Source organism: Stegodyphus dumicola, chromosome 4 (assembly GCF_044657685.1).
Source record: "Stegodyphus dumicola isolate Sdum_Otavi_A_Nest chromosome 4, ASM4465768v1".
Taxonomy (NCBI): Eukaryota; Metazoa; Arthropoda; class Arachnida; order Araneae; family Eresidae; genus Stegodyphus; species Stegodyphus dumicola.
In genome coordinates, this window is record NC_140771.1 from 187,634,201 (window position 1) to 187,648,653 (window position 14,453).

The following is a 14,453-nucleotide window of genomic DNA, read 5'->3' on the forward strand; positions in this document are numbered from 1 at the left end:
ACATTATTTACAGAAGGAGAAAGACTATCAGCTTTCTGGATGCGTAATGCATCCTGCTTGTATTTCTCAGGAAAGAGCCAGCGTTTTTTTCTTACTTGATTTAATAGGTTATATATAATGCCTTGAATGGTCATCATATTTAATGACGCAGGCATATTTTGGTATATAATGCATTTACTTTGCATATAATGTAATTACATATAATGTATATATTGACGTGATCAGTAACGGATATCCCGCCAGTGGGGGTCTTTCCTTGATCACTTTCCGGTCATTGTGGACGCTGTTTTCGATTTAGAGAAACAGGAAGTTTTTTAATACAAACCTGATGTCACACAGGCTTTGAGAATGAAATATTTCTGAGTGTCTTTTGAAGACGTTTTGGGGCATGTGTTAGGGTTATATTCAGTTTCATTCCGTTAGCCATGACTAAGAGACCTTACTTAAAAACTTAAAAAAATTTGTCCAAAATCACAGGATGCTTCACCTTTCTATCTAACTGAAAGACAGTTTCTGAAAATTCACATTGACGGAAAAGGTAATAAAGGTAGGAGAAGAAGCGTTGTGTGAGCTAAAACCTACGTAAAGCGAAAGCAAACAACATATTTTGAGTGCGAAACATGCAAGGTAGGACTCTTATGTTGATCCTTGTTTTGAATTATTTCACACAGCGGAATTTTTAAATTGGAATCTCTATAGGTAATTCTTGTTTAGTGTTTTTTTTTTTTTTTTTAATTTAGTATTTGTAAATTTTTTTCATGTTTATAATATTTATTTCTGTGCGTATAGGTATGATTTTAGTATTTTGCCTGTTTAATTTTTTTTCTCTTAATGTGATATTCTTTTTATTAATACACATTAAAAACAAGTACATTAAATACACAACTTTAAAAATTGAAGTCATAATATCAAAATGATGACTTTATATGATTTTTTTTTGTAAAATTAGGCTTAACTGCTGAAAATGCGCAGGCCGAAGGCGACGATCTCTTTCAGCGAGTGCGGTCCCGTGATTGCGCTTCATTCTCCTACGCTGGTCCTTACGGAGTTAATGGGGCGATGAAATTTCAGGCAATTTGGCTTAAAGGTCTGATTTAAAGAATAGCATTTATTTTCTAATACGTATGCGTGCATCCAGATAATTTGGCCTTAAATCAATTAATGAGGTAATCAGTTTACATTTGTTTTATGATGGCAGTCAGAAAGGTTACTTGAAAAGAATAAAAAATCATAATATGGTAAAAGCTACTTTAGTTCACACTTGATCTAGACTGGCACTTATCACTTAAAACCAGATTGATCCCTTTACAATCTCTTGGTAAGAACTCCTTGGTTTGCACTATAGGGTTCTCAACCGGTGGTATGCAAGAGAAAAATAGGTGGTAACGTAAAGAAGCAAAGTATTTTTAACTATTAAATTCAAAAATTAAAATTCCAACATCCTGGTTGAGTTTTTTCTTTAACTCTCATAAATTTATGTGATCTGAGTTTTGTTAAAGGTCAATAATCACTTAACAAGAGGCGAACGATCTGTCTGCATGGCAGTTTTCATGGTTTTTCCATATTGTACATTTCACAAACATTCTTTTAGCCGTAGACATAACAAAATTTGCCATGAATGACGTTTTTAAAAGAAGCGAAAGAAATGGATGCTGTATTTAATAGGAAATAAAAATAAGTTCCTATAAAAAAGATAATAGTATCTCATTAATTCTCTTAGGGTTTATTGATTTATTAGAGTGTCAGCACTATATGTTGCCATTTCCGGGCTCATATTGCTCCATTTTCAATGAGAAACATTTTTTACATTGGTTTGCTGTCTCTAACAGCCGGTATTTTGTCTTCTTGTTGCTTTGTAATCCTTATTTTTCTACACGATTTGAGAATATCATTAACTGATTTTGAAGAATTCGTAATATATTGTGCATTTAAATATTTGTAAAAAAATAATACGACAAATCTAAATTTTTCAAAATGTAAAAATAGCTAGGATTGGCTAAGTGAAAAAGTGATGATTCACATGTGATGGATCCAGGACAATCTATTAGCAGTAAGAATATTGAAAAGAAAAATTGTTTCTAGAAAATATAATGAAATTTATTTATCATTTGGATTAACTTCGAATGGAGAAGAAATGGACCTTAACCTCAGTGTGATGTTTGCGATTAACTATCACCCAATCAGTAGTAAACCCGTAGTATGAAACCATCGTTTCTTAAAAGGCATCTTGAATCTAAGCATGCTAATTTAAAGGATAAATCTGAATATTTTAAGAGGAAATTATCAGAGTTTAAAAATGGTAGACAAGTAAAGAAAGGTTTTGTTACTTCAAGTGAAAAAGCTTTGGAAGCTAGTTACCTGTTTAGTTTAAGAATTGCTAAGACTGGGCAGGCTCACACTATTGTAGAAAACTTAATATTACCAGCAGCTAAAGATGTCGTTTTATGATTATTCAACAAAAAACCCGGCTAATGAACTTAATAATATTCCGTTATCAAATGATACAGTAAGTCTACGAATTCATGAAATGGCAAATTCACAAAAGAGACACTTATTCAAAAAATAAAACACAATGAGTATTTCGCATTGGAATTGGATGAAAGTACCAATATAATGAACTTAGTTCAATTATTAGTTTACATATGTTTCGAAGAAGATGAACGAATTGCTGAAGATTATTTATTTTGTGAATCTCTTCACGATACAGATCTGCAAGTGAAATTTTCAAAGTAATTGACAATTTTCTGTCTGAGAATAATATTCCTTGGAATAAGTACATTGCTGTATGCAGTGATGGAGCTCGGGGTTTAACAGAAAAACTTTCCAGAGTGATTTCTCAAATTAAGAAAGTTGCACCTGAAACTAAATTTACTCACTGCTCCATACACTGTGAAATTTTAGTAGCCAAAACAATCCCTGAAAGCCTGAAAATCGTTTTAAATCAAGCTGTGAAAATTGTTAATTTGATTAAAAGCTGAGCTTTAATTTCAAGAATATTTACGATTTTATGCCAAGAGATGGGCAAGTAACATGAAACACTTTTGTTATATTTCAAAGTAAGGTGGTTATCTAAGTTTTAAATCGTCTTTTTGAACTTTGATCAGAAATTCAAAATTTGAATAGGATCTTAATCTATCTGAGATTTATAGTTATTGCTGATCAGACTTCTTGACAGCCTTGTTTTGAATACAAAGAGATCAGAATAAAGGAAAACTTCAGTCCTTAATCATGCATTAGAAATTCATTTTTTGACCTTCCCTGAAGTATGGCAAAAACTCTTGTATTTAGAAGATGCTCTGTTGAGCAATTGTTAGAATGGAAATGGTGGGAAAGATCTGATTAGTTAAGTGAAAAGGGAGAATGTTAGCTGAATGCTGTAAGGGAGCCAGAAGATTTGGTTAATTCAGAAATGCCTAAAACAATTAAAATTTCATTAATAAAAATTGATGAAAATATTAAATGGCATTATAACTATTTTTCACAATTCAAAAAAATTATAAGTATATCTTGGATTTTCAGATTTTATAAAAATGTAAAAACAGTTATAAATTAATTTTTTAAATGAATATGACTTAGGAAAGTTAACCTTATATTATAAGGACTTAACAATTTCTGAAACAGAGAGAAGAGATAGCTTTGATACTTTTCATTCAAAAACAAATCTTTCCAAAGTGAAAAAGATGATAAAAGTTAATAATTTAAGACCAACTGTTGATTGTTATGGTCTTAATAAGTATTCAATTTAGTGTTGTTTTTCACGATGATCCAACTCCTCTGACAACAAGCAGTGGTTGACTAATGAAATGTGTACTATGCCTCTGAATTCTGTATACAATGTTTAGTGAAACTTGTATTTTATAATCTCATATACTACTGAGGGCATATTACCTGTTTTAAGTGCTTTTGTATTTCCTTTAACTTCCTTTATAATTTGTGCATTATTATAATAACTGTGACTGTTTTGAGTGTATTGTCATCCACCTCAAAAGGTAGGAGGAACATCTGATGACAGTACATCACTCAGAAGAAAGTGTTAATGAATGAAGCATGCATGATAATTGCAGGCAGCACTAAACTGCCCTTGATTTTATTATTGTATGCTGTCATCGCAACGTGCATGTAAATAAATGTGCATGTCAAGCATTATACTGTCAAATTATTTCTTTGCTAGTTTCTGTAACATTTTTTAAGTATGCAACAGCAAGAACAAATTTCTAAAATCTTATTTCACATATGCAAGGACTAATACTCAAACAGCAGAATACTCATAACAAGAAGCTATGCCAACTTTGCACATCTGCTACATCATCTTAATTACTTTTTTCAAGGAATTTCTAAGAAATATTTTTTAGTTTCATTTAGTAAACTATACATTATGCAATAAAATACAGGCAAAATTATAAAAGTACAAGTAGTAAAAACACAGTGGATAAGAAAAGAAAATACACATTTTAAAAACCCTAATTTGCATACTGTCCACTTTTTTTCAACTTAGAAGTTATAAATAATTAAAAGATTCGAACTACAAACATGTTTTACACTTAAAAATTATACATTTAGACAACACAGAATGCAGTAGTAAACACATGCAAACATTAAATGAGTTATCCATTTCATAATAAAGTAAAATACTTAGCCATAATATCATGCATAAGGTCAGAATCATAACATATACCTAGCTGCACGAAGATACATCATGAGATCACAATCAGCAACACCAGGAGACCATCGCAATTCTTCAAGTACTTCACACTTTTCTGGCATTTCGTGAGGCCTTATATTTGATTTATATTCTGGCAGGCGAGCCTGGTGGCTGGGACCCACCCGTATTTCACCTTGAATTGTCGCCGCCAGCCTGTGAGTTTTAGAATCTCTAATGAAGAATACAATTCTATGTAAAGTGACTTGTCCCTTACATTTACAATTAAATGTAGTTCCAAGGTCTTACTTCTGAGCCTTAAAAAGAAATATTATTTCATGCTATATCTACTAGACTTTTAATATGCAATAAAAGAATTACAAAAGCATTAAATAAAAGACGAAGCAAAAGCTCTGAACATTTCAAAGATTTGACAACCAATAAATATCATCTTCGTACAGTTTACTGCATAAAAAATAAAACTTTGACTGTAATAAATCATATTCTTTTAACCACCAAAAAAGATTATGCATTTTTTACATCTACAGAGTTGCATAAAATGCAAACAGGAAAAAAAAAAATAATAATAATACTTCTGATTCATATGAAACATTACAAATAATTTTCATGGTATTGAATTTCAGGGTTATATAGCACCAGAACATATTCAAATGATGTGCAACACAATCACAGCAACAATTCATATAAACAGTAGCTTTGTTTCAACCTTAATTCTGCAATATACAACAACAAAACATACCACCATTGACCTGCATTTGATTTAATATATTTTTTCTCATACTTGAATTTTAAAAAGGAAAGAAAACAGAAGCTGTTTGCTTTCTTCAAGATTGTGACACATCAAAGATGAAACAAGCTATTTCCTATATAACAAAAGTATATAGTACTCATGGAAATATAGTATAGAAGGCAAACAGTGATAAAGTCAGTTAAATTATAAGGATAAATAAACCGATTTTAAGGAAACAAAGTATTTGTGACTGTATTAACAATTTAGCACTTGTACAAATGATAGCAACAGCAAATCAGACATTTATTGGTATGATATTCCCAAGGAAATCTTGAAAATGACAGGTAATTACTACATAACAGCCATTTTTAATCACTTCCTGCTTCTATATTGTCATTTCAAATGCATCTTTCCACTTCAAACAGCCTGGGATATTGTTAGAGCTTATTATCTGATTTATAATACGATGTATTCTGCATACTAGTATAATGTATTGCTGAATTTTGATGTAAATTGGGCCGGAAAAAATTACTATGAGTGTTAACAGGGTTTTAATACTACTTTAAATTTTTATTTCATTTTAATACTATATGCTTTCCTTCTTATATATTTTATTTTTATGTATTTCATTTCAAAGATACTGTCATTATTTCAACAGTAGATTTATTTTTTTAAAAAAATTAGTTGATTAAGTGCATTTCAGAAGGGATGAAACAAGTTCAGAAGATATTTCAGAAGGGATGATGATGATACACAGTTCTAGCATGTGATGTGACATAACTCGGGCTTCAATGCATGCTAATAATGGAGAACTCTGAAGTTCATTTCCATCATATGTTCTTTTATTTAAGAAAAGAAAAAAATGCCAAAGCACTCATAAAATTTGTGTTGCACATGGACAAAAGTGCTGTTTCTGATGACATAATTCAAAGGTAATTTCAGAAGTTTATCACAAAAATTCCAACTCTCTGAAAATACACATTGTAAAGTTCAGTAGCCATCAGACAGATTAAATATTCTGAAAAGTACAGTACATGACCATTTGAAGACAGCAATGCATGTAAAGGCACTATGATGTACGATACATAATGAGCAGAATACTATATGATAATATTAACAAGAAAGATCATAGGATAAGCCAAATGAAACTCCTTTATTAACATCAAGAGGCAAGCTTCATCCCAAAATTAACACACTGTGCATGGTGGGACTAAGAATTGAGTATTATGAATTCTTACTATTAAATCACACACTCTTCTCAAATAGCAATTTTAAAAGCAGAAACTGAAGCAAAGTATTCAGAACTAAGCAATTATGCTCCATCATGACAATACTCATCCCCATATTTTGATGATTGTCAGATGCACACCTGTCGAGTATCACTAGGATGTTTTGCGTCAGCCCCTCCCCCAATATTCACAGATATTTGTTACCTTGGATTTTTATCAAAATTTTTCAAATGGCCTGGAGCTTACTTCTTTGGAGATAGTCAAACAGCACTTTAATAACTTTTTACAAATAAACCTAATGACTTTTTTAGAAAGAAAATTTGTCAGCTACTGCTGAGATGGCAAAAAGTCATAAAAACAAATGATGCTTATGTGATTCAAAAGAAGGCAAAACTTCTTTTCTAAACTTTCTAGAAGGGAAAAAGAAATGAAGTAAAAATTAAAAATATTTTTAAAAGACAAAAATGAATGGAAAGTCCTGCAAAGCAATGAAATTTCTAATTATGGCTGGAGAGAAATGCTAAACACAAAACATTTTTTTTCCAATAATCAAATCATATGAAACATTTTATTCATTACAGAATGATAACCATCAACCAATCATCATTCCATTGGAAATAACATGCAATACAGGCAACTTAGCATGCATATTGAATGAGAGCAGAATAAAAGTTCATCGAAAATAACATTATTAAACCTGATAAAGGTAGATTTAAACAGTCAAGAATCATTAACTGAGACTGTTCAATATACAGTGACCAAAGTGTGAATAAAGTTCATTCATTCCACTGCTAATCTATGCAAAAATTACACCATCTCTCTCCAAGAGAGTTCATTTCAAGCACGAAGCATAATTCAAGTAACAACAGATAAAATACGAGTTCGATGACTGATATAAACAAAAATTAAAAATTTCCTCATAGTCATGGAAAATATGTTTAACTCTTTCATATATAATAATATTATGACTCAGATGAAGAAGACTAGGTATGTAGTGATGTAAAAAACTAGCTGTAAAAGAAAAACTAAAAAAAACAACATTTAAATCAATTTCAAATTCTGAAATTTTTTAAAAAATATATCATTATTAAAGATCTATTCAACTTTTGACTTTTTTATGCATTTCATCTGACATGATTCTCTCAAAATGCCTCCCCTCAGAGTTTTCTTTTGTTATAAAGTTTTGTTATACCTTAGTATAAAGCTGAATTTTATCTAATTTTAAAGTCTATATTTAATTACTGATTAACAAAATTTGCAGTCGAATGCATTATGTAAAGATTTAAATAAACCAGCCATCATTTGAAATAGTTTATGAAAATATTTTGTAACAAATTACTTTGAATCTAATATATATATATATCAGAATTTTCTAATCTAAAGAATATTTTTACCTTTTATTTAAACTTGCTTGCATTTGCAAACAGCACAGATGGCACTGACCAATGTGGAAAAGAAACCTTCACGGCAAATGCTTTTTGCCATCGACAAGAGTTAATTAATACTTTAAAACTGACTTAAAGGTAAACAACTATGGGGCTCCCCCCTTTCCTGAATAAAAGTCCTCTTTCAGCATATGTCCTTTTTTTTTTTTTTTTTTTTTTTCCTTAATGCACACAATAACATGAGCAATAAAGATTACAATGAAAAAAAACTACAGGGTTCATACACATTTCTGCACATGGAAATTAAGTACTTTTAAGGATCATTACTGAAAAAAATTAAGGACCTATGAGCAAATAGCAAATTAATAAATTCAATTAAAATATTATATGTGCCTGAACTTCTCTTTTGTAATACAGTAGAAGTCCAGAAATCTGCAAAGCTTGGGACCAGAGGTTATGCGGATTTTAGGATTTTGCAAATTTCAAGACAGAAAAGATAAATCATAATATTCAGACTCAAAGTGCAAAATAAATAAGGCGTATTAGATACATTTAATTAAATTATTAATACATTATTGCAATAATTTATTATATGTGTTAAATTATTATTACATGTATAAACTGATTATATTATTCATTCTATTATATGTACACAGCATCCAGGTTTGCCGATTTCGCCTCATGCAAAGATTTTCGGTTTCGGATTCCGGTGCTAAAATCTCTGTTGCTGCAAAATTTCAACAGCTTTTCTTTATTTTTCCGTATATCATACACAATCATGTCGCAATTCCATACAATTCTGCTATAAACCAAAGTGTGGAACCTGCCTTCATCTTTTGCAGAATTTCCCCTTTTTGCATTAACAGGTTTCATACACATTTCTGCACACAGCCAACTCTATAATGGCCTTGAAGCGCAAAAGTCACGTGATCGAGATGGTCGATGTGTTTTTGTCGTAGTGTGTGGTTGTGAACTCGTGGTCGTAGATTTTTTGGATGTATATTTTGCTAAGTGATTTTAAATCACTTAACGCTAAGGTAAATAATATTTTTATCTATACTTCGTTTTATACTTTTTTAATTTTTAGATTTATTTAGGAAAATTTGTAGCTGTTCTCAATCCTATTCAAGTATTTCGTTTTAACATAACATCGAATACATTAGTTTGGACGTTTCGCATAGTGTTGTTTTGAATATTTGTTTGGAATAGTCTTTAGGAATTCCTTATTTTGATTATTTCTTTCTAATAGCATATTTGACATTCTGTCCCAATAAAAGAAACTTTATCACCACAAACATTTCAGGCATTAATAACAACTACAGATGCATTCATTCAATTGATTCCATGTTTGTTTCAAAAGTATGAAGCTGAATACATATTGTTAGGAAAATTTCAAACTGACGCTCCTGAATCACGTTTTGAAATGTATCGGCAAATGTCAGGTTCAGATTATTAAATAAATGACCTACAATTATTAGAAAGTGAGAAGAAGCTTCGTTTTATAATTTCATCATCAAATATCACTGTCCCTTTTACCAGATTATGATAAGGATTCTATCTTTACTTTTGCGAATATTGATTGATTATTCAAATTTACTAATTAGTGATTTTTTATAGAAAATGTTTCTTCTGATATTTTAGCAGTGCTAGTTTATGTTTCAGGTTATGATGCCATGAAAAAATTAAGAGTGATAAAATGAAATGTTTGCCAGGACTTGTTGCAAAGTATTCATTCAGTAGATACAGCAGATGATATTTTTTGTTTTCTTAAAGAATTAGATAAGGGGGAAATTAAAAATTTTCCATCTGAAGTTACTCTATTAAAAATCTTCAATTGTCTATTTCTTATTTGGTGAAATTCTTAAAAACATGGAAAATGCATTTCTTATGCCAGGAAAGCAAATGGATATTTTATATAAGTTATCTTGCATGCAGTTATTACACTATACAGTTACTTTAACAGCTTCTTGCACTTGTGGAATGAATTTACAAACTCGGTTAGAAAATATGTTTGATAATTTGCAAAATAATGTTAAATAATTATACAAAATATAAAAATGACAAAATTAATATAAAATGTTCATATAAAAATGTTAAAAAAATTAATTAATTTCAGTTAATAACTCAATTGTTTATTTTGATTTATGCTTTGTTTCTGCATAGATTATGTATAATAATATGTAGCATGTATGTAATGGTACAGCTCCAAATTTTATGAATTTATTTTTAATAGTGGAATAGGCCTGTAATTTGGGGAAATACTTAAAAATAAAAACCAAGCCTAATCACTTATCTCTTGGATAGTTTGGAAAAAGTGATTCAACATAAAATTGGAACTGGTACAAATAGATGGCTGTCCTTTTTTATGAATGCAATTAGCATTTATCTCTTTGAAATTATCTTGAAAGATTTATTTATAGTATAACGTGCATGTAATTTCATCTTTATATTCAAATTTTCTAGCATTTAAGGAATTTTAATTCATTTCCCTGATTCGATAAAATTGAGATATGCAGATTTTACTAGTGAATGGAGTGAAGAGAGATGACTATGGGTATTTGACTTCTAAAAATTTATATAGCTAATGCGATGGTAGCGGCATGGAGTTTTACAAAATAATTTTTCCCTTAATATTTATTTTACTAGTATGAAAATCTAAAATTTGCATCCATAAATCTATTGAATTCCCCCCCCCTTATGTGGATTTTATATTATTTTGGCAATAAATTTGATTCAAATTACATAAATGAATTTCATTTTTATCAAAATTACATAAATAAAGTTCGCATGTGGTGATTCTCAATGATATTTTTAGTTACATAAACTAAGTACAAATTGTTAAAAAAATTATTGAAGATATACATTTTTACTGCCTGTAAAAATATTGCACTGTGAAAAATTTAATGTAAATCATACGACCTACTCACGTTTATTAATTTTACTTATATTTATTTTAAGACAAACTACTATTTTCGGTAAAATTTAACTCTGGGATTATGGTAAAGAGAAAGCGTGTGTGTGTAATTATGGCAAAGCCTCGAGGGCTATCTGCCTAAGAGGAGGGATGCCTTTGTGGAGGACTTTCTAAGGGAAACTGGCTCGTATACACGTTACACATGGGGAAAACCACGAAAACGCCCATGCAGCCAGCCCATTCGCGGGATTCGAACCTCGGACCGAACTACCAGTGTTCAGCGACTTTACCGCTCGGCCACTGGTGGGCTGTAAAGAGAAAGAGATCGACTATTTTGATCATGTGACCTCCCGAAACTGATTTCGCTTCAAGGCCATGATACAGTCGGTTGTGTTTCTGCACACGGAAATTAAGGACTTTTAAGGACCATTAATGAAAAAATTAAGGATCTATGAGCAAATGGAAACTGAATAAATTCAATTAAAAATATTATTCTATGCCTGAATTTCATTATTGTAATACCATCCTAAAAATAAAATAGATCCCTAAGTAGTATGCATTATTACTAAACATGAATTAACTAACATAATTATTAATAAGTTTGAGAATAAAATAAACTTCATGCAGTTACCAAGCAGCATTAAATATTTTACACTTATAATACTTGGACACATTAGAAAGAAAATAAGTGACATCTACATTTTACTAATAGTTAGCTTTATGTTGATTTTTTTATGTCTAATTTTGTCATATACTTGGTCAATCTAGAGGTTTAGTAAATAGCAGGGAGATTTTATATCAAACAGCATATGTTAAAATTAGAAGTAAGATCATAACTAGCATGATTCATAACAAAAGACTGAATGTTGTCCCTCTGCTGCTTCTCTAGCGAGAGACCTGCTGATTGGAACAAACCTGAAAGGCCTGATGTAGGCACGGTTGGCAAGTGTTGAAAGTTAGTCAGGCTCCGCTAAAGGCAGTCAATGTCATAGCTTTATGTAGAGTTCCAGAGGTTGTAACCCAGTTAATATACTTTAAGGTTCCAATAAGCCATTAAAGCACCAGAGGTGATAAGTTGTTCTGTATATACAGGGTGTTTCATAGATCATTGGGCAAACTTGAAGAGGTGGTGGAGCGTACTAAAACATGCATTTTTTGTATAGGAATGTAGGGTCTAAAGTGACGGGTTAAGGCAGGAATGCAAAAAAACAAGACGGAAAAGTGTTTATGTACAAAATCAACGCAATCAACTAAATAATTTTAATTTAATCTGGCTCAGTAAATCTATCATATGAGGAAACAGAAATGAGAAGATATAGTAAAGGCTGACATCATAAACAATTGGGTAATTTACATAATAATAACTGCACATATCTTTGAAGAATAATTTTCTTTATGTATTCAGTTTCTTTCTTCAACATGTTTCCTTTTAATTTTAGAATTTTTGGATTTAATTAAAGATTTCTGTTACTCTAAATAACACTAAATGCATTTAGAATGTACAGAAAAAGCAGCTAATTTTATTTCTTTACTAATATGGACATTCAGAAGAAATATGAATATGGTAAAGGCTGGTTACAGAACTGATGTGGCAGAGTTTTAAGAATTTAGTGACACACCGAACAACAAAATCTAGAAATGGCAAAACTTTTAGAATTTAGAGCAAGCATTGGAAGCAGAATTTAGAAAGGCACTAGGCAGCAGAATTTAGGATCCACAGAGATTGCATCAGGTGGGAAAATGCCTAGTGCCAGCTATGTGTATGATGCATTAAGACATATTAGATGAATCTTTTAAATTTAAGTTTTCAATTTCTTTATTAATAAAAAAAATCTCTTTCTACAATGCCTGTTCTAGTGACAGGATTAGAAGCATTTTTGATATTTTCCATGCTTGTGTCTAATGAAAAGTAGAAAAAAGAAAGAGAAGATAAACATGTTATGAGAAAGATTCTACAAGTAGTATCAGGAGTAAAATATTCAAATATTATGTTTCCATTGCTCTTCCAGACGTTCTCCAAAAAGTAAGAAATTCATCACAACTTTCTGTAAAATACATCCATTACGTGTTGATACCATGGAGACATTTTTCATTTTGTCACATATTTCTCAAATCTTCTAGAATCGTGGGTCTATAAATCTTGCCTTCAAATCCATCTAAACTTTCCATGCTGCAATGTCAAAAATACTAATAAAAAATTATCCCAATCAATTCTGTAATAGCAAAAAGGCAGAAATATTTTGGAAAAAAAAAAGGAAGGAAAAAGTGTAAAATGAATTTTATAGAGAAAACTGATGCATATTCTGAGAATTTTGAATAATCTGAGACAATTATATGGGAAAAACGCTTACTATGAAAAAATTCAAAAGAACACATTTTTAACTAATTACATAGCTAATTTTGCTTTTACTAAGGGTTGTTTCGTAAATTATGCTTTATAGCATTATACCTTGTTTATTTTTCAGATTCAAAATATTGTATAATAAGTTGCCAAAATGAAACTTTATAATATGACAGCGAAAAATAAAAATGTTTCATTTTAATATCATTTTTTAAATATAATTCCAATATATTACCATTATTTAATAAAATTTATCAATGTTATGATGTTTTAAAAAAATCGTCGAAAAATACTCAGATCTCAGAATTAAAAATTTCTATAGAAACTGATCTTAAAATTGCCAAAATGTTGACAAGTCGTCAAATTTAGAATCATTTAATAAAAGAATTCACAACTCCAAAAGCAAAAAGTTGTTTAAGAGCTCTTTATTAGAAAAAAATGAATTTTGAAATGCTTCACTTCTTGCTTAGAAACTCGAGTATCCCATCCTTTATATTAGAAATAGAAACAAATTATAACCCATGAATCCATTCAAAAGATAACCATATACGTCACTGAATTGCCAAAAATATGCCTCCAGAATGCTAATTCACACTCAAAATGGCAGTCGTAAAAACAAACAGAAATTTCAGATGATTCAAATTAAGGACCTTCTACTTATTTTCGCCAAAATTAAGGACTTTTAAGGACCAAAAATCGATTTTAAAAAATTTAAGGACTCTTAAGGATCGTACGAACCCTGATTGTATGTGCAAAACACAACACGCAAGCTTCAAAATAAGTACAACAAAAGGTAATGCAAGAGATAATCTCTGACCAATCAGTTAAATCAGATGCTAACCCTCAAACCTCTGAGCGGCCTGGGGTTTTGGATCTGTCATAAACATCTGTATTTAATGAGCCTTAATTAGATAAATTTGCATATTTACCTATTTTAGTCTCTATTTTCATAAACTTACATTCATCAAGATGGTATTTACATTATTAATGAAAGTAAGAAAGCAAAATATCTTAAATTATAAGCTAATACATAAAAAGTTATAAAAAATCTCATGACCGGATGCTCAGAGGTTTAATCTATTCAATGCTCAGTTAAGAGATTTTGCAAAATCATCATCAAAAAATGCTTTTCCATTGCAGCTGTACTACAAAAATTGTTTGCTGTTGTGTTTTAGTTTTTCTTCTGTGTTTTTG

General features: G+C 30.3%; 1 protein-coding gene across 2 annotated transcripts in view; it reads right to left on the reverse strand.

Moving 5' to 3' along the window:
• Positions 1-14,453, reverse strand: part of Gug (arginine-glutamic acid dipeptide repeats grunge) — an 84,759-nt gene that overhangs the window by 65,676 nt on the left and 4,630 nt on the right. For both annotated transcript variants that reach the window (XM_035370633.2, XM_035370632.2), the window contains exon 2: positions 4,676-4,956. In XM_035370633.2, the coding sequence (XP_035226524.2) occupies positions 4,676-4,764 (89 nt within the window). In that variant the 5' untranslated portion in view covers positions 4,765-4,956. The remainder of the gene's footprint in view (positions 1-4,675; positions 4,957-14,453) is intronic.